This window comes from Colias philodice, chromosome 15, assembly GCF_061535455.1.
Source record: "Colias philodice isolate Cphi_HAF_F1 chromosome 15, ilColPhil1 Martin Lab GWU primary, whole genome shotgun sequence".
Classification (NCBI taxonomy): Eukaryota; Metazoa; Arthropoda; class Insecta; order Lepidoptera; family Pieridae; genus Colias; species Colias philodice.
In genome coordinates, this window is record NC_143100.1 from 5,484,134 (window position 1) to 5,502,616 (window position 18,483).

At 33.9% G+C, this 18,483-nt stretch overlaps 1 protein-coding gene across 10 annotated transcripts in view; it reads right to left on the minus strand.

Annotated features, from left to right (window-relative positions):
- Positions 1 to 18,483, minus strand: part of Btk (tyrosine-protein kinase Btk29A) — a 39,905-nt gene that overhangs the window by 2,759 nt on the left and 18,663 nt on the right. Inside the window, exons 6-18 of one of the 10 annotated variants that reach the window (XR_016316664.1) lie at positions 12,731 to 12,801; positions 12,402 to 12,476; positions 12,031 to 12,095; positions 10,252 to 10,317; positions 9,885 to 10,013; positions 9,283 to 9,476; positions 8,472 to 8,643; positions 7,763 to 7,928; positions 6,984 to 7,079; positions 6,633 to 6,774; positions 6,357 to 6,490; positions 5,587 to 5,747; positions 2,749 to 5,393 (exon numbers count right to left, since the gene is read on the minus strand). Coding sequence is in view for 4 of the 10 variants with exons in the window: in XM_089703792.1 (XP_089559918.1) it covers positions 5,646 to 5,747; positions 6,357 to 6,490; positions 6,633 to 6,774; positions 6,984 to 7,079; positions 7,763 to 7,928; positions 8,472 to 8,643; positions 9,283 to 9,476; positions 9,885 to 10,013; positions 10,252 to 10,317; positions 12,031 to 12,095; positions 12,402 to 12,476; positions 12,731 to 12,801; positions 13,843 to 13,939 (1,509 nt within the window). In the remaining 6 variants the exon portion in view is untranslated. Of the gene's footprint in view, positions 1 to 2,748; positions 5,748 to 6,356; positions 6,491 to 6,632; positions 6,775 to 6,983; positions 7,080 to 7,762; positions 7,929 to 8,471; positions 8,644 to 9,282; positions 9,477 to 9,884; positions 10,014 to 10,251; positions 10,318 to 12,030; positions 12,096 to 12,401; positions 12,477 to 12,730; positions 12,802 to 13,606; positions 13,759 to 13,842; positions 14,001 to 15,576; positions 15,630 to 18,483 lie in introns of those variants that run through there. The other 9 variants (XR_016316662.1, XR_016316660.1, XR_016316663.1 and 6 more) reach the window with 9 other exon arrangements.

Genomic DNA, 18,483 nt, shown 5'->3' on the forward strand with positions numbered 1-18,483 from the left:
TGTATTACTTAAAGTTTAACTGACTTCGTAAAATAATAATACTAAAATAAATGGTTTTGTTGTTTTTTGATTTGGCATTTTTATTTAAAAGAATATTTTTTTATTTTAACAGTTGTCTCTGTTAAATGTTGGTAACTTTTTATGCATAATTCACTATTTATTTTTCTACCAAGCCATCGATATCGGTATCGGTATCGGTATCGCCGATACATTACTACAAATATCGGTATCGGTATCGTATCGGCAAAATCATGTATCGTTACATCCCTACTCAAAATGAAGTGCTATTTATCAACTTTGGTTCATTTAAATGTGCTAAGACATAGTTTTTACTTTAACTAGTGTATAATCAAGTTGTTAATTATGTTTTCTTGTTGTTGTTATACTTCAGTCATAGGAATATAATATTATTTTGTTATTAAATAATAATGCTTATTACTACAATGCTATTTTAAACATTTCTGTGGTTGCTTTTTTTTACTAGTAACCCCAGCATCAGTAAAACATCCAGAAATCTTAATTATTAAATCAATTTTATTGTTTGATGGAAGTACTTTGGTACATAATAGCACTGATTACTCTCTATCAGACAACACAGTCTGTCTTATTTAAATAAGAATTTTATATGTATTTTACTAGTCAGTGTGCCATTACTTAAACCTCTGTTTATAAATTCCAACTGTTACCTGATTCAAATCGAATACTTTTATTAAGATTGTTGTATTTTCATTACATATATAAATTTAGCATGTATGTAGGTATAAAAAAATGATGAGAATAATATTGTACTTATAATAATTCATTTTATTGCATTCCTTGTTATAAAATAAGTACATGAACAGGTAAAATATGAAATATGAATAAATCATTTACTAAAGGTAAGAGAATATAATGAAAAGTGTGTGTAAAATTAGTAAATAAACAATGTCAAAGTAATAAAAATGAGATTAACAACAATTTTGTTGAATTTTATTTTGGATACATTTCATGAATGATTCCAACCCAATTCCAACCACTAAAATTCCTTCCAAACAAAATATTTATTGTATATTTTCTACTACGCCTCTTTTTTGTTTTGTATGTTGTAATGATTGATTCTAGTTAATTCAATCATTTAAAAGAAGTGAGATACAAATTCCTATCCAAAAACAAACAAATCTGTCTCAAATCTGCTTGATAAATTCTTATCGAAGGAACCAAACGTTAAAGCATGGATCCACGCTACACCGTGTCGTGACCGGGCTGTGCCCCGTCCATGCCCCGGCCGGGGCAAGATCAAACATCATTGTATTCCTGCATTGAGGTATTACCAAGAAGCTTATATCTAATATACTGGAGATTGCACTATGACCATTAAATTGTAACAAGAAAATATGACGTTGAATGACGCCTGTATTTTTTTTATCCCTTTCACACCAACTTGTAGATATTCTGCCTTTTATTACTTATAAATTAAAACCAATCAATGTAACAAATAAATATTATTTATCTTGTTAAAAAAATGGGAATAAAATTATGAATTAAAACCAATCAATGTAACAAAAAAATGGCTTGAGACGATTGACTCTAACTCGTGTTAGAAATAGTTTAGTAGAGATGCCCTCTCTAGTACGTAGTACATGGTAACTCAATGTATTCCTGTAATATAAACTGATTCATGCCTGACCGGGGAAAGTGGTTGACATGTCGCGCCGATGGATATTGTTTCATTTGTTTCCCGGCATGGTTTAGCGTGAATCATGCTTTAAGCAATTTTTTTTCCATTACTTTAAGGTTTTTTCACAGAACTAAATGTTTAACAAAGATTCCAGCAAACATTGTTGCTCAATAATCATGATATTAAAAAAAAAACCATTGGAAACATGGGTTACTTTGATGACAGTTTAGGGAAAAAAGTTTAAACCACAGACTAATAATAATATACTACGTATACAAGTTTAAACCAATGTTTGAAGCAGATTGTGCATTGAAATGAAGTCCATTCGATGAATCTTTTACGAGTTTTTGAAGCGAACTTACTACCTACTTACTCAGTATTTTTTTTACATATAAGAGTAAAGTCGACAATAGAGTAATATGACTTATGATGAACAGATAATTAGCCATTATTTTCTATGGATCTTTAAATAAAACGAGAATAATATCTATAATATTCATTTATTTAATTTTACAAAATAGTAGGTATACAAATGAATTGCTGTACAAATCAAAGCAAATTACTCTTAGTAATACTAAACAGAGCATTTAAAATATTGTACTGTTACGATACTTGTAATACATATTGATTATTAATTAAACATAATATTAACAAATATATATTCAATAAAATTATTACAAGATTCTTGAATCCCATAAGCAGGTGTTTACAAAAAATACAGATACATAAAATTGAATAAACAAAGTTGCATTTTAATTATTTACAAAAATATTTAAGACCTAGGTCGACATTTAACCAAGGAATAAAGCAAATTAATATTATTCAGTCGCATGTCTTAGATATAAAACTATGAAATACGAATGTGTAGCTACCCATTTTATGATGATACGAGAATTGGCACTATTTTACCTTTTTATGAAAATAAATGACAACAAAATCATGGGTGTAAAAATCATTTTAAAATTATTAAATTAACACATATTCAGAAATAACGGTAATCATATGTAATACTTGCAATTTGCTGGTCAATTCGGTAACTTCCTTTCAGCATGACAAATTCAATGAGCTATTTTATATTAAATTTGTTGAAGTATCCGATTACAAAATATACAGACTAAATACAATTGACATTAAAATTTTAGAAATATATTTTTGTACTTGTATTGTATGTTTAAAATATGCGGTATTTAAAATGTCATATCTCCATAAAAGAAAGAATCGACGGTATTAATAAAATAAACATCAATCAAGTTTAAAGTTTGATTCATTAAATTCCACTTTAAATACAACAAAATATATAGAAATCATTACACATTTACACTCGGCTACGTGAGATCCACCTTTACAGGCTAAACGTAAATGGAACCAAGTATAATGCCAATAATTACATCATTTATTCACCTAAAATATGACTAGGTTCTTAAAATCACACCATCATATTAAATGAAAAATTCAGTTCGAGACAAAAACATGTGAACAAAGGAATGTAAATGACTCTAAGGGAATGAAATATATTTTTATTCAGTTCCAGGTAAACAATTCCGTTTTAAGCAGTCTATCTCTAACGCATCTTTTTGAATACTGTTAAGTTACAATTAATTAAATTATTACAATATATACAGTTACAATGTAATGATATGCTATTATGAATAATGTACACCATGTTGTAGTTGAAAATTAATACCTACCAATGTTATGACCGCCTCCTTGGTACAGTGGTTGGCGCTTGAGCGTAGAACCGAGGGGTCCTGGGTTCGATTCCCGGTGGAGACGAAGAAAAAAAAATGTCTCGGTCTGGCAGGACACAGAAGGCTGATCACTTACTTGTCCCTAAAGAAAATCGATCAGTGAAACAGATGTATGAATAATGCATCTGCCCCTTACCCCACTACGGGGACACGGGACTTCACTACACTAATGTTATGTAAAAAGCGAGTTTGCTACAGTTGCCGATCCTAGTGATCGAAAAATGCTGATTTTACATAGATATTACGTTTCAATTTTTAATTAAATTAATTTTTATAACTTTAGTAGTTAGTCATATCAATTACGAGTTGTTTGTTATTATCATGGTATGTTAGATTCATATTGTAATATCATTAAAAATCGATGTCTACTTCTACTGAGTATTTACGGACATTATTAAAATTGATGAGATATTGAGCTTATGGAAAGCAGTGGACGGCCGGTATTTTTTGTAGTCGCGGTTAAGCTTTTCCCTAATTTATTATTATTATAAAGTACATTTTGTATCAAAATATATACATTTCAACAAACTTTTTATTATATGTATTTAGATATATATCTTATACATGTTTATGTGTCAGCTGCATTTGTATGTAATACATATTTGTTTATTAACGCATCATTAACCATTATTTCCTAATTAAATGGAATGTGCGTTTCAGTCATTGCACTTTAATATTTTAGCAGTTTATGAAAGTGGAATAAAATTACGAAAAATGACACCAATTCTTTTGAATAAGTGGTGTAAAAAAAACTAGGATTGATTTTGACGATGTTTTACGTTCATTTTTAATTGTGTAAGTCATCGTGATATGAAAGTACACGTATAAGATAAAAAGTAATAGAGTATATAAATGCAGTATATGAAAGTTAATATAAATTTTCAAGCGATAGACATTTGACTATTTATCAGCTGCACTTTTAAATTAGCTGCGTATTCATCGCAAAATTTTAAAGTTATGTTTTTCCGATGATGAAAACAAAAACGTTTTCGCCTGTAACAATACATATGACCAAAAATTTGCACTTCTGCTGTATGATCATACAAAAACACGTAAAAAACTAAAGCTGCGTATTAAACTTATTTTACGTACACATTTTTCAATGCAATTTTCGTTTATATTATATACATGTTCTCTGCAAGCGAGCGGCACCATTCTGGACTTAGGAGTTCTGGACAGTTGCTAAGGATATGGAAGTGTTATACATAACATGTTTTTGTTAAACAATTTCTTTTAAATACGTGTACTGTTTAGGGTCCATTGGTGAAATATGTGCTAGAGCGGCAGGCACTTTAAATCAGCCTACTGTAATAAAGTAGATGTGCGATGTGTATTAAACTTATTTAGTATGTGTGTGAGTTAACACGGGATTATATGAGAAATTTTCGCTACGAAATTTTATCACAAACTCATTGACTGTGTGCGCATAACATACATTTAGAGGATACACTTAGCATGTGCTTTCTTATAGCTGTTATAGACGTATCTCTGCAAGAACGATGATATGTCCCGATTCGGGAAATGCGCAAAGGAAAGTGCACCTTAACTCAAACGCAATAAAGGCGTATAATCTGCACTTAAAACGGGTAACACAAAGGAAAGTGCACCTTATCGCCTAGGTAGGAGAGGCGTGTACTCTGCAAGCGCGATGTCATGGCCTCAAACGCTTAACGTACGAGGAAAAGTGCATCTTAACGCAAACGTTATAAAGAGTTTAGTCTGCACTTGTAACGTGTGACGCACAAGGGAAAGTGCACTTTAACTCAAAAGCAATAGAGGCGTGAAGTCAGCATGTAAACCGGGTCTCGGACAAAGGAAAGTGCACCTTACCGCAAACGCAATAGAAGCGTGTAGTCTGCACTTAAAACGGGTCTAGTACAAGGGAAAGTGCACCTTAACTCAAACAGGCATATAATCTGCACTTAAAACGGGTCTTTACAAGCGCGATGACATGGTCTCAAACGGGTGACGTACAAGGGAAAGTGCACCTTAACTCAAACAGGCGTATAATCTGCACTTAAAACGGGTCTTTACAAGCGCGATGACATGATCTCAAACGGGTGACGTACAAGGGAAAGTGCACCTTAACTCAAACGCAATAGAGGCGTATAATCTGCACTTAAAACGGGTCTAGTACAAGCGCGATGATCTCAAACGGGTGACGTACAAGGGAAAGTGCACCTTATCACCTAGGCAGGAGAGGCGTGCACGGGGCGCAGCAGGCAGAGCAGCAGGCGCAGTCAGTCGGCGAGCACCGTGTGCGCGACCTGCGCCAGCTCCTCCTTGAGCGCGCGGAACGACGGCCGCTCGTCGGGCGCGTGCCGCCAGCATGCTCGCATTACCTGTAATGTTAAATAGGGCATTATATTTATCCATGATTCTAGGACACCAATGCAATTATTAGTTTGGACGAGTGATCTTGAAAGTGAAAATATTTAATATGTTAAAATGTGAAAAAAAAACAGACTGATAAATGAACGCATATGGAATATCAACTTTAATTATTTTAAAATAATGGAGAAAAGACACTAACCTTGAGTTAAAAATATAGTCAAAGGTCAGTTCTGTTTTACGCCTTGGTAAGAAAATATTATAATTGGATTGGAAACAATTTCATATACACAACTTCATATCCAATTGTTTAGGACAAATGCAGCTCAAGCCTCAATCTTCTCTTATAAAGAACTAGCTTTCCGCCGGCGGCTCCGCCCGCCGTTACAAAGAAAAACTCGCATAGTACCCGTTCCCGTGGAATTTCCGGGATAAAACCTATCCTTTATTACTCGTGGATAATGTAGCTTTCGAATGGTGAAAGAATTTTTAAAATCGGTCCAGTAGTTTATGAGCCTATTCATTACAATCAAACAAACAAACAAAGTTTTCCTCTTTATAATAGTGTAGATTACGGAAAGTTATTTAAAAATGTTAAAATATTAAGCTTCATAACTCACATTATATATTTCATTCAAACATCCTTTGGGTTTTTCCAGCACCTGGCCTCTCTGTACCATTTCGACAACTTCAGAATTCTTCATCCTTCCATATGGCACTTTGCCACATGTAAATACCTCCCACATTAGGACACCTGTAAAATGTATAGTGTTATTATTTATTGGCATAAAAGATTGCACTTTGGTGATTCAAGATTTTCGAGGCGCCTAATATTTATTCTAAACTTTAATCTATGTGTTTATTTACATATAATATTTTGTGTTATATTTACTTACCAAAAGCCCAAACATCGGATTTAGAGGAAAATCGCGTATAATTAAGAACTTCTGGAGGTGCCCACTTTATAGGAAATTTAGTACCTCCCGAACTCGTGTATTGGTCATCGAGGACATATCGTGCTAGACCGAAATCTGCTACCTGGAAATTGTAGATTTTAATGTAATGAATGTACAAAAATTAAAATTGTTTAAAATATAGATAGTAAAATTGAAATAAGGCAATCATTTTTCTAAATAAACCTTCATTGATTACATGTTCAATTTAATTACTTTCTCTAATATTACAATTTGACTAAAAATATATTTTATTATTACTAAATGACGTGCTTAAATGATGGTGATACTCACTTTAACAACATTTTCGTCTCCTACCAAACAATTTCTAGCGGCTAAATCCCGATGAATGTAGTTATGTCGTTCTAAGTATGACATGCCTTTGCACACCTATAACAAATAATTGATATAGGCTCTAGAAAATTACAATGAAATAATTTTAAAATTATCAATTTTCCTAATCATCTAGAGATAAGCGTAAATACGCCTGCGCGTTTAATACGCCTGCCACTCGACGAGTGGTATGGGAAGTAACGAGGAAAGTAGGCAGAGACATAGTGTGGCAACATTACTCGTCATGCCACTCGTCGTGCTCATCGTCCTGCTCACTGCTCCCTATTTTGTCGGTTTTTGCGCGCGAGTCAAAGGACCGGCAATACGAGTGCGAATGCCTGGCCACATACTCGCGCGATCGCAGTCCGCATCGAGCGCTCGCGCAAGACGCACACGTATGCAAAATTGGAAATTATGTCGTCACCAAGCATGGAAATATGGTCAAATGAAAAAGTGTTAATGTTTTTTTTTATGTTTGAGGACGACGACGACGATGTTTATTTCTTTTTACTACCTACATTAATATAATTAGCTATATTAAAAAAGTATAGCGCGCACGCTGCCAACGCTTCAACGTCCATTGTCTCACCAAGGCAAATGACAAGTGAGGAGCGTCGCGATTAATTGTAGTTATGCGGCCGTCCGTCAGGTCAACTATTACACATGTTTTTTTTTCATATAGATACGTTATGTGTGTGGTGTTAAATAAACTTTTCTTTCTTTCAAATAATGATATACACCTGTATGCACATGTCGAGCAGCACGGCGGGCCCGAGCTGGTCGGGCGCGGTGCGGCGCAGGTAGTTGAACAGCGAGCCGTGCCGCATGTACTCCGTCACTATGTAGATCGGCCGGTGCTTGGAGCACACGCCGTACAGCTGCACCAGGTTTTGGTGCTGCAGTTTGCTGCAATAGCGAGAATACGTAGTAAGCAATGGATTTTTTTTTCTCTGTAATATAGGGTAACTTGTGAAATATTATTTTAACTGATAGGAATTATTTGGCACTCGATTGCCATTGTAATGATGTATTAAGGCCATAAGGTGACGCCTAGTATAGATCAATCTAAAATGAAGCTGTATGAGTATTATTATTTTCTTTTCCTTTTAATGAAAATATATTTAAGTAATAAAAGTGTAAAATAAATAAAATAAATTAAAATTCGAATTTCCACATAAAATAAAATCTCGACACCAACTCGAAACAGTTATTTATTCAATTAGACTTTTCTAGAAGCACTTTTGAATCGTAATTACATATTTTTAACATTTATCACCGATTCGGAAAGCAGTATCCATGGAGAATAACCGGCAAGAAACTCCATAGTTGCCCTTTTAAATCATCTTAGTATGTATTACAATTTAATTTTACAAAATATGCTAATGAACTGTCCTGGGGAAAAAATTCCTGCCACTGATCACGTAATTTGCGTATTAAAACAACACTCACGTCATAACCTTCGCCTCGTCGATGAAGTCGTCCTCCGACATGGTGCCCTCCTTCATCATCTTGACGGCGGTGTCGATGCGGCCGCGCCACTTGCCGCGCCGCACCACGCCGAACTGCCCCGCGCCTAACTCCTCTAGTAACACCAGCTCGGATGGATCGATCTCCCATTTGTCTGGAATGTGAAGCGTTTTCTTATAGGTTGGAGAAAATTGGTATATAATTTTTTTTTAATGTCAGAGCAAGCAAAGGGGCAGGTGGGCCACCTTATGTTAAGTGGTCACCACCACCCATAAACACTTGTAACATTAGAAGTGTTATAGGTGCTTTGCCGGCCTTTCATTTTAAAGTTATATTTATAGAAGGTTGTATAATTTGGAATAAACATTTTTTAGTCCAGTTAATACAGACACTTAACAGTAGGCACTCACCATGCACTGTAGCAATGGTACATTGCTATGTATATTTTACTGTAATTAATTTGGTAAAATTCTCAGTATAGTTTGTAGCTTATTCTGATGTTGGACACATTTTATCGACACTTACAATTATTCATAATTTATATCGGAGTGTAAGTTAGCGTTTTTTTTTGGGCTGGGTCACAGATGCACTTATGTGAGTCTTAAGGTGGGACACATATCGCACGCATTCTAACTGTTGAATGTTCTTATATGAAGCAACATTACACTACGGCACCAGCATCTTTATAGTACATTGTTTTCTCAGGACGCGTACTCCTATACCTCCTCCTCCTTGTGCTATAACTATCATACACCTAACGTAGATAGTGTGTCCTATAAAGTATAGTACTCACCATGTGAAAGCCCAGCAGTAGGCGGTGCAGGTCGGTCACAAGGCGTAGCTTTCAACCGCGAACACAATCCTCCACTATTATGCTTATGGTAGTTTATCAGTTCCGGGATACTAGCACAGCAATGCTTATCCGATAGGTAGAATTCACCCCGCGCGTTCTGCTTTATGTGGTAATGTTTTGTTTGAGAGTGGTTTCTGGAAAACATTATTACTTGATGAGAACTCATTTGTTATGATTTCATTTCAAGAAAACTAATTAGTAATTTGTTATTGGTTGTTATTAACGACGAATCGTTATTCAAATGCAAAATTCCAGCTTGTAATTCAATAAAAATGTCTAAACTTTTCTTTAAATCACAAACTTGGCATTTGCAATACATTTTTAACGTGATAACGTTTTTAAAATCGTTCTAGTCGGTTAAACTTGTGTCACACCAAAACCTCACGAGCGCGATCGCAGGTATAACGAGAAAGAGACCGACCGATCTCCCGTCTCATCTCGAGCGCTGCCACCAATAAGACGTTATCACGTAAACATCTCGATCGTAAACCTACTTTACAAACAACCAATTTTTTTATTTTTAACCTATACTAATTACTTACACTTTGGTATATAATGAGAGCGTGTACATGCCCTTGGTTGAAGAGTTTCGAACAACGAAACACCCTTCTTTGTCCTCTTGTTTAAGAACTGACTCCGCTCGCTGTCGAGACATTTCACCTACATACCATCTGCAATGCGTAAGTAATGAGTATGAATTATTAAAGGAAAACAGAAAATGACATATAAATTATTCTGTAGCTAATAAATATTACCATGATTTATTTTCAATAATGGACTGTTACAAGCAAATTAAGACATAAATTATATTACCTACTTATTTTCAGTGTTATGGTATTGATATTGTTATAGATATACATATATCTCATAAGAAATAATATTTCTAAAGTTAAAGAGTATTGTACTTACTCGTATTTTTGTAATCCTATGGTTTCTTTTTCTTTTACATAATTACTTGGTATGTATCCTACTAATCTGTAATTAAAAATAAATTATACAGGGTGTCCCAAAAAGTAGTGATGAACGGAAGCTGGGAGGTAGAGGACCTAGAGAGCTATCCGAATCACCCCCATGTATGTTATGCGATTTTTCGTATTTTCGGAGTTATGACATTTTTTTCAATTTTTCATCTATCGCTGAGTACGATGAGATTTTTATTTATGGTGACGTGACTTATTGCGCTAGATGCTTGATTTTTTTTTGTGTGGTAAGCTGAAAGATAGGCCAATTCAGTATGGTAACATTTACTATCGTTAGATCTTCGAATGGAATAAAAAAAGAATTAAATGCCAAGAAAGATAAAATTACCCAGTATGTTCACAACTTCAAGGGCCCATAAAAAAATAAAATCACATAAAAAAAGTTTTCCATTTGGCTTTTAAAAACTCGCTCTATCTATCAGGTAGCTACCCTAAAAATTTCATTTTATTATTCAGAAGGCTTCAATCGAAAAATTGAAATCTAAATGTGGTAAGTGCAAAAATTTTATTAACATGATGATCATTAAAACCAAATTAAAACCCATAAATAGGTGTTTAATTACCAGAAATTTTTAAAATAACCCCGCTGTTGCTCAATGCAAGTGCGACATCACCGTAAAAAGTTGTCTTTTAAATGTCTGAATGCCCTTTTATCATTTTTAATGGTTTCTTCTGCTACTATGAATTTCCGGGTTATTTCGTCCAAATTGTAGCATTCTCTCAAGTAGCCGAGGTCTTTTTAGTATCCCCATTGAAACAAATCAATGGGGTTTAGGTCGAGGGACCGTGCAGGCCAGGCTTTAAGGCAGGCGTCACCAGCGCATGCGCAGGCTGCAACGACCAATCCATCTTTCAGGGTATCTTTGCCCTTTAGCCTGGCCTCGACGGTCCCCGGACATAAACCCTATTGATTTTTTTCCGTGGGGATACTACAAAGACGAGAGACTGCCACAATTTGAACGAAATAACCTGGAAATTCATAGTAGCAGAAGAAACCATTAAAAATGATAAAAGGGCATTCAGACATTTAAAAGACAACTTTTTACGGTGATGTCGCACTTGCACTGAGCAATAGCGGGGTCATTTTAAAAATTTCTGGTAATTAAACACCTTGTTATTGGTTTTAATTTGTTTTTATTAATCATCATGTTAATTCAATTTTTGCACTTACCTCATTTAGATTTCAATTTTTCGATTGAAGCCTTCTGAATAATAAAATGAAATTTTCAGGGTAGCTACCTGATAGATAGAGCAAGTTTTTAAAAGCCAAATGGAAAACTTTTTTTATGTGATTTTATTTTTTTACGGGCCCTTGAAGTGGAGAACATACTGGGTAATTTTATCTTTCTTGGCATTTTAATTCTTTTTTTTATTCCATTCAAAGATCTAACGATAGTAAATGTTACCATACTGAATTGGCCTATCTTTCAGCTTAGCACACAAAAAAAATCAAGCACCTTCCGCAATAATTGACGTCACCATGAGTGAAAATATCACCGTACTCGGCGATAGGTGAAAAATTGAAAAAAAACGTCATAACTCCGAAAATACGAAAAATCGCATAACATACATGGGGGTGATTCGGATAGCCCTTTAGGTCCTCTACCTCCCAGCTTCCGTTCATCACTACTTTTTGGGACACCCTGTATAAACATTAAATTATTAATGTCAAAGATTAAAAAATAAAGTGATTAAATATAAAACATACCCATTCTCATCTTTTACTTTCCACCAATGTTCTTGTGAGTCATCAATAACTTCGTATTCTGCACCCTGTCAAATAATTAAGGGAATTAATAATATTAATAGACATCTTGTGTCTCTTTTTATAATCCTATAATGTCGTTTATTAGAATTTTAATAAAATATACACGTTGGACACATCTCTATTGTAATAATTTATAATAAATTGCGTTAAAAAAATTATAATTATTAACACATTTATATTACGTGTTCGTTATTAACACGAAAACGAATGACTTTTACGATAGCGTTTCGATATTTTTGTTTCGTTGATGAATTTTATGAATATTTTAATAATGAAAAACTGTAAATTAAGTAAATTTTAATATATGGTACCTTTTCTAGGGAGAGATCGCCACTTTCTATTGCTTTGAAGGGATATAGTGCTACAACTACTTTTGTTCTCTTCTCCTGAAAAAATAAATGCACATAATATATCATTTATATACTATACTTAATAAGTTTACTAGAGAGGTAAGATAAATAGTTTACATCTCGAGAAAACAAGATCTAAAACTCAGGACAAATTTGAAAATCATTACAATATTAACTCTACAGAATGAAATACAGAGTGTTCACAAAACCATAGGATATTAATAAAGTCAAAGTCATGCGTTTATAACGGTATAATAATTTTCTTTTATATGGCTCGAATGGAAACTTACTTTGGGTTTAGCCGAGGGCGTCCCGGGAGGACCACTTCCTCCCCCGGGCATTGTGACAGCCGCCGTGACCGCTAATGAAAGAAAATTTCAATATTACCATTCTTTAGTTACTCAACGTTTAAATGAATTATTTTATCTAGTTGTTACTTGATTTCAAACGACTAAATAGCATAAAAAACTTATTATCATATTTATTTGCAAGTTTATACAATGTCAAATTGTTAATAAATCTTTTCTCACAGAAAAATAAACGCATAATTTTCCTTAAAACCTCTCGATCTTTAGTATTTATTTTATGCTGAACTTTCGGTTTCAAAGAACTACAGTTATAATTTACGCAATACACTCGTTAAAAAGTGAAATATTAATCAGTATGTTTTGTAAGCACAGATTTATCGTTGCGTATAATATGACCCAGTAAGATGCATGAATCATCGAAGCAACAGAGAAAGTACTAGGTAACGAACGATTACCGATAACTTTTACCGTGCGTGGGTGTATATTAATTAATTATAATAAAACCATGGTGACATTTCTTGCATATACATAGCTTGCTCTAATAATTTCTAGTACCAGGGTTGTGTTACTAATATTTATATTTATAAAGTACTAAGCTAACTACTTTATATTGATGTTGACACCGTTCATAATGTATTTTATTATTATTGCCATAACAACATCATAATTATTAAAGCATGATATTTAAGAACTATTAAATTCTTGTAATAATTTTTGGTCATTAAATATTAAGACCTGTTATGGTTTTTCGTAATAACTAATATCATAAAAACCTTAATTAACAAATTTACCGACACTCATAACAGGTTTTTAAAGACAACACAAAAATATTTTACAATTAAATAATTAAACACCCACTAGAACGATCACGACAACATAAAGTTGATTTCACACTATGTATCAAATATAAAGCACATAAAATAGCATGACATTTTTAGCACAAGCACTGGAATATCCAAATTGTAGTTGGCATTATAAAAACTCATTACAGTACACCTGACCAAGACAAGAAAGTGAGTGCAGCGAAACGAGTGAACGCAAACGCAACCGGTGGCTGGAGGCCGTAAAAAAAAGGTCATCCGAATATACCGTACCCTCTAACGCCGGGAGGAACGAAGACAACGATAGACATGGTATCTTAGACTTTTTCTTGGTAACCATTGGTTCGTTTTCGGATTTAATTTGTAACATGGGAGCAGCGAGACGACCGGACGTCCGCGCGCGACATTCACGACTGACGTTTAACGTAACGTGTCAATGTACCGTATCGAAGCTAAAGCGAGATACACAATAAAGCCTTGCCCGCCGAAACGTGAAGGCAATTACTTTAATATTTACTTTTTATTTGGATACTATTCTTGTGGCATATATTTTTGAACTGTGACCTTTTTCATATTTTTAAATGCTATGTTATTTACTCTTATTTGACCATATTTATAAATCTAGTCTCAAATAACCTTGATGTTTTGAATAACGCATGTTTTTATAAGAGATACTTTTTAAATACTCAACAAAAATCCTGATCACAAGCATCTAAGAGACCATTTTCAAGAAATGTCTGCTTGACATAAATCCCATACCAGATAAAATTTGTAATAGTATCTGATAGGATGTTTATGCAATAGTTAATATTTAACCATAAATCTGTTCAATATTCCGTATTTTCAAAATCATTGGAGCAAGTTATTTATAGTGAATATTTTATCACCGGAGCAACAGAAGGCATCGAGTGTGGTCGCATACGGCCTACATTCACTATTCGATGCACAGGCACATGCGACAATTCGTCCCTTTCATGCATGCTCTAAACCCTATATGATGAAAAGTGACGTAACATCCTACGTCGACGAAAATCTTGATTATACAAATTACGCCAGCCTTCCACAAGAGCTCATTTGAATTTTGTTATTGCTATTAATAATGTACTATGTGAATAAATTACGGTAGGTAACATATGCTTACTAATTTCGCTTTTAAATATGTTTTCGTTAAAAGATAAGATTACTAAGATGTGACTCAAAGTAACTGTACCTACATCAAGTGCATTTTCAGAAAGTGAACAATATAAAAAATGAGGACACGTGTCATTCAAAACACTTTAAATGACTGACATATGTATAGGGTCAGATTTTGATTTTGGCACACATTAGGTCATTTAGGTTATGAAGTCGGGGAACAGAAAAGCATAGAAACTATATCCAGCAGCACGATTAAAAATTGGGATTCAAAGATAAGAATAATATTATACTAAAGTAGGTAGGTAGTTTTCCTTTCTACCGAAGTTAAACTCAATATGGATTAGACATTATAAGTTTTTCTTTTAAATTGATAAACAATAATATTAAGGATATTTGCTTAAGCTATACATTTAAATTAAAACGTATTCATACGTCATTGGAAATTATAAGCTACATAATTTTAAATTTATCTATATTATGTTTGTTATCTTTTTATTTAATTCTACGTTAACATTGTTTATTTCAATAATTATTGTTTCTATTGAGAGTGTGTTCATCCGTGAATTTAAACATTCAAATTATGCAAAGAGCACAAAATAATATAAGCCACGGTTTGAGAATCAAAAAGTTGTTTTCCGGAATGTCTTTAACGGTTATAGATACATATATTATAAGTCTTTTATCTCATAATAATAATTTCCTATACTCATATACCTATTAAAACTTGGCATATGGAGTTTTGATCAACTTTCTGCGGAAATGTTTGAACTGATAAATTCCCACAAAATAAAGGCAAGATACGATTCCGTCCAACCATCGAACCAATTTATCAGGTATAATAATAAGCGGCATCGTTAACGGTAATCTTACCTTGAACCAATAAAATCATCATCACGACTCATGACCCGGTGGGAAAAGCAAAACACTTCAATGATAAACAAAAAAGGCCAGTCACAATGGGAATACGCACTAAGCGTTCACTGTGGGCGTGTGCTTTCTAAGTTCATATCGAACCGGTTACTAAGTAACGTAACTAAGTAACTACGAATTTAAAGCTAGACATTATATACAAGTGAAAGTACATAAAAAGAAGTCCCGTTTTCCACTGCGAACTCATTTTAAAAGACCGGACATTGCATCAGATATTTGTAATAAGTTTCAGCGCTCAACGAGAAAAAGCTGCTACTGAAATATACTATACTATATTCGTTTTTTAAATGAATTTTCTCGATTTATATTTACTATCCTGATACATTTTACACAAATAATATTAAAAAACATCTTTAAAAAAAATTGCAATTAAAGTTTTGAGTTTATTTACGCACTAGATTTCCGCCCGCGGCTTCACCCGCGTTTGCAAAGGAAAACCCGCATAGTTCCCGTTCCCGTGGGATTTCCGGGATAAAAACTATCCTATGTGTTGATCCAAGTTACCCTCTATATGTGTGCTAAATTTCATTGTAATCGGTTCAGTAGTTTTTACGTGAAAGAGTAACAAACATCCATACAACCATACATCCTTACAAACTTTCGCCTTTATAATATACTAGCTGTTGCCCGCGACTTCGTCCGCGATTCGGTCGTTTTTCGTCATTCGTCGTTTAAAAAAAATACGTGACACTTTATTTTTGAATGTTCTTAATTGTCTCTTATAAAATTTAACTACATTAAAATTGAATTCTCTGATAAGAAAATCTTAAAATCATCGAAAATCATAGACATCGAATATCTGAGGAAAACATGAATGAATGTGATTTAAATTCTACATTTCTTAGCAATTAAAATAATAATCTAAATTAAATGTAGATTAACAGTTTGAGCGCACCATTATAGAATATGTACCTAAGTAATAAATTACGTTAGTTTACATAGTAACTTTACTAAAAACACGATGACTTTCTTTCGCGCTCGGTACCACAAACTAAACATGTTTGTGGTACGTGGCCCGCGTCACTTTACCCCCCACGAGTTCCCCTCCGTTGCTATGCGAAAATACATTCGTCGCCCTACTGTAGGAAAAATTGTAATACTGCGGCCTGGGCGTTATAACACGCTCAGGGAATTCCTGAGTGCTGATAGACTTCCGTCTATCGGCATTTATACCAATTTTATATTAATATCACCATCTTGAGGAAAAGCTTCTAATGTCGATTTAAAACGCATATATACGGATTAACCTGATGAATTAACATGTTCTAAAATTGTGAAATGAGTTCAGTTTTAAATTCGAGAAATATTGATTTCTTGTATTCGATTATTCGTCGTAGTCGAATACAAAATATATTTAAAGAAACTTAGGTTGGCCTTCAGGCAAAAGGGATCCTATCAAATGATAAACTTGACCTTGTATCTTAAAAGTAAGAATGAAAGGAGCATCTAATAATTGTTGAGCACCAAAGGATCATTTAAAACGCAATACTATAAGAGCTAATATTGTCTAAGAACTGTTTAGATTGCACATGTTCCTCTAAAACTTAAAAGTAGTGATTTCAAAGGTTCCGGCGTATCTTCAAACGAAAGCCGACTCCTTACTCCACTTTAAAGCATTACAAAAAGAACATACTACGTTAATATCGCCTATACAGAAGATGATCTGTAATCAATTGTGAGGTTATAAGCAAACCCACTTTTATATTATTTTGTCGGACCACACCACCGAATTTGTAGATTGATCTTCTATGTTTACCTCTAAGTCATTAAGACTATGTCGAAATCTGTCTGCAATAAGACGGGCCTCTCGCTATTCGTCCGTTTAATCCATCAGTCCTCGGAATCACAGACACAATAGAAAATCTATTGTGTCGCGCCCCGATCGGGGCTTACGGTGGTCAATGGGTTAAAGAGACCAATAGTTTCAATTCTTAATCTTTCATTAAACAAACTTATTAATCGTTCTTGTCTCAAATAATGGTAATATTCGCGTCCCTACTCTAGTCATTGCTTATGCTCATGTTCATCTTCGAGAGATCGAATAATATTATGGTGCACCCTATTATTTGTCAAACGGTCTTCATATTGAGTAAAAGTTTCAGAATTCTCGAGATAAAATATGACGATCGTGATCAGCTGTGAGACGTAATTCCCTCTCAGTGAGGGTTTCGGTCTGACGGGATAGTACAATATGCCATTTGCGATCAGCTGTGAGACGTTATATATACCCTCAGTGAAGGTTTCGGTCTCACAGGATAGTACATGCCGTTCGCGGTCAGCTGTGAGCCGCAATTCTCGTTGTGAAGCGGTTTCAGGTTCGGCATAACACATGTTGTTTTCGGTCAATAGTAAGCCTCTTATCTCTAACGATCCTTGAGAACTCTTATTTCTCATTTTCTTAACTTTGCTCGAATTTCGATATATGTATAAAGATTTTTTAGGTGGCACTGATGCGGGTGAATAAAAATTAAAACGGACTAAGAGTGTTATAATCTCAATCATCATCATCAATACATATAATAAAATTGTGGAAAAGTGATGTCTGTACAATTAAAATATGTAGAAAATAATTAGCAGGTGTTATTATTATCGAGAAATCGAGAGAAACCATTTTTTTCTCTTAAAAGTTCCCCCCCTCCCACTTCCCGAACTCCGATTGACCGTAATTTATTTTTCCTTACATTTTTATCATATCCTTTTCTAATGGGTTTCATCCTACTGCGATTTTTTTTTGTTTCAAAAATTATCTACCCTAGTGTATAGGTAAATTTTCCACATAAAATGTCCTTTAAATTATGTCGTATTATATTTTTAACCCCCGACGCAAAAAGACTGGTGTTATGTGTT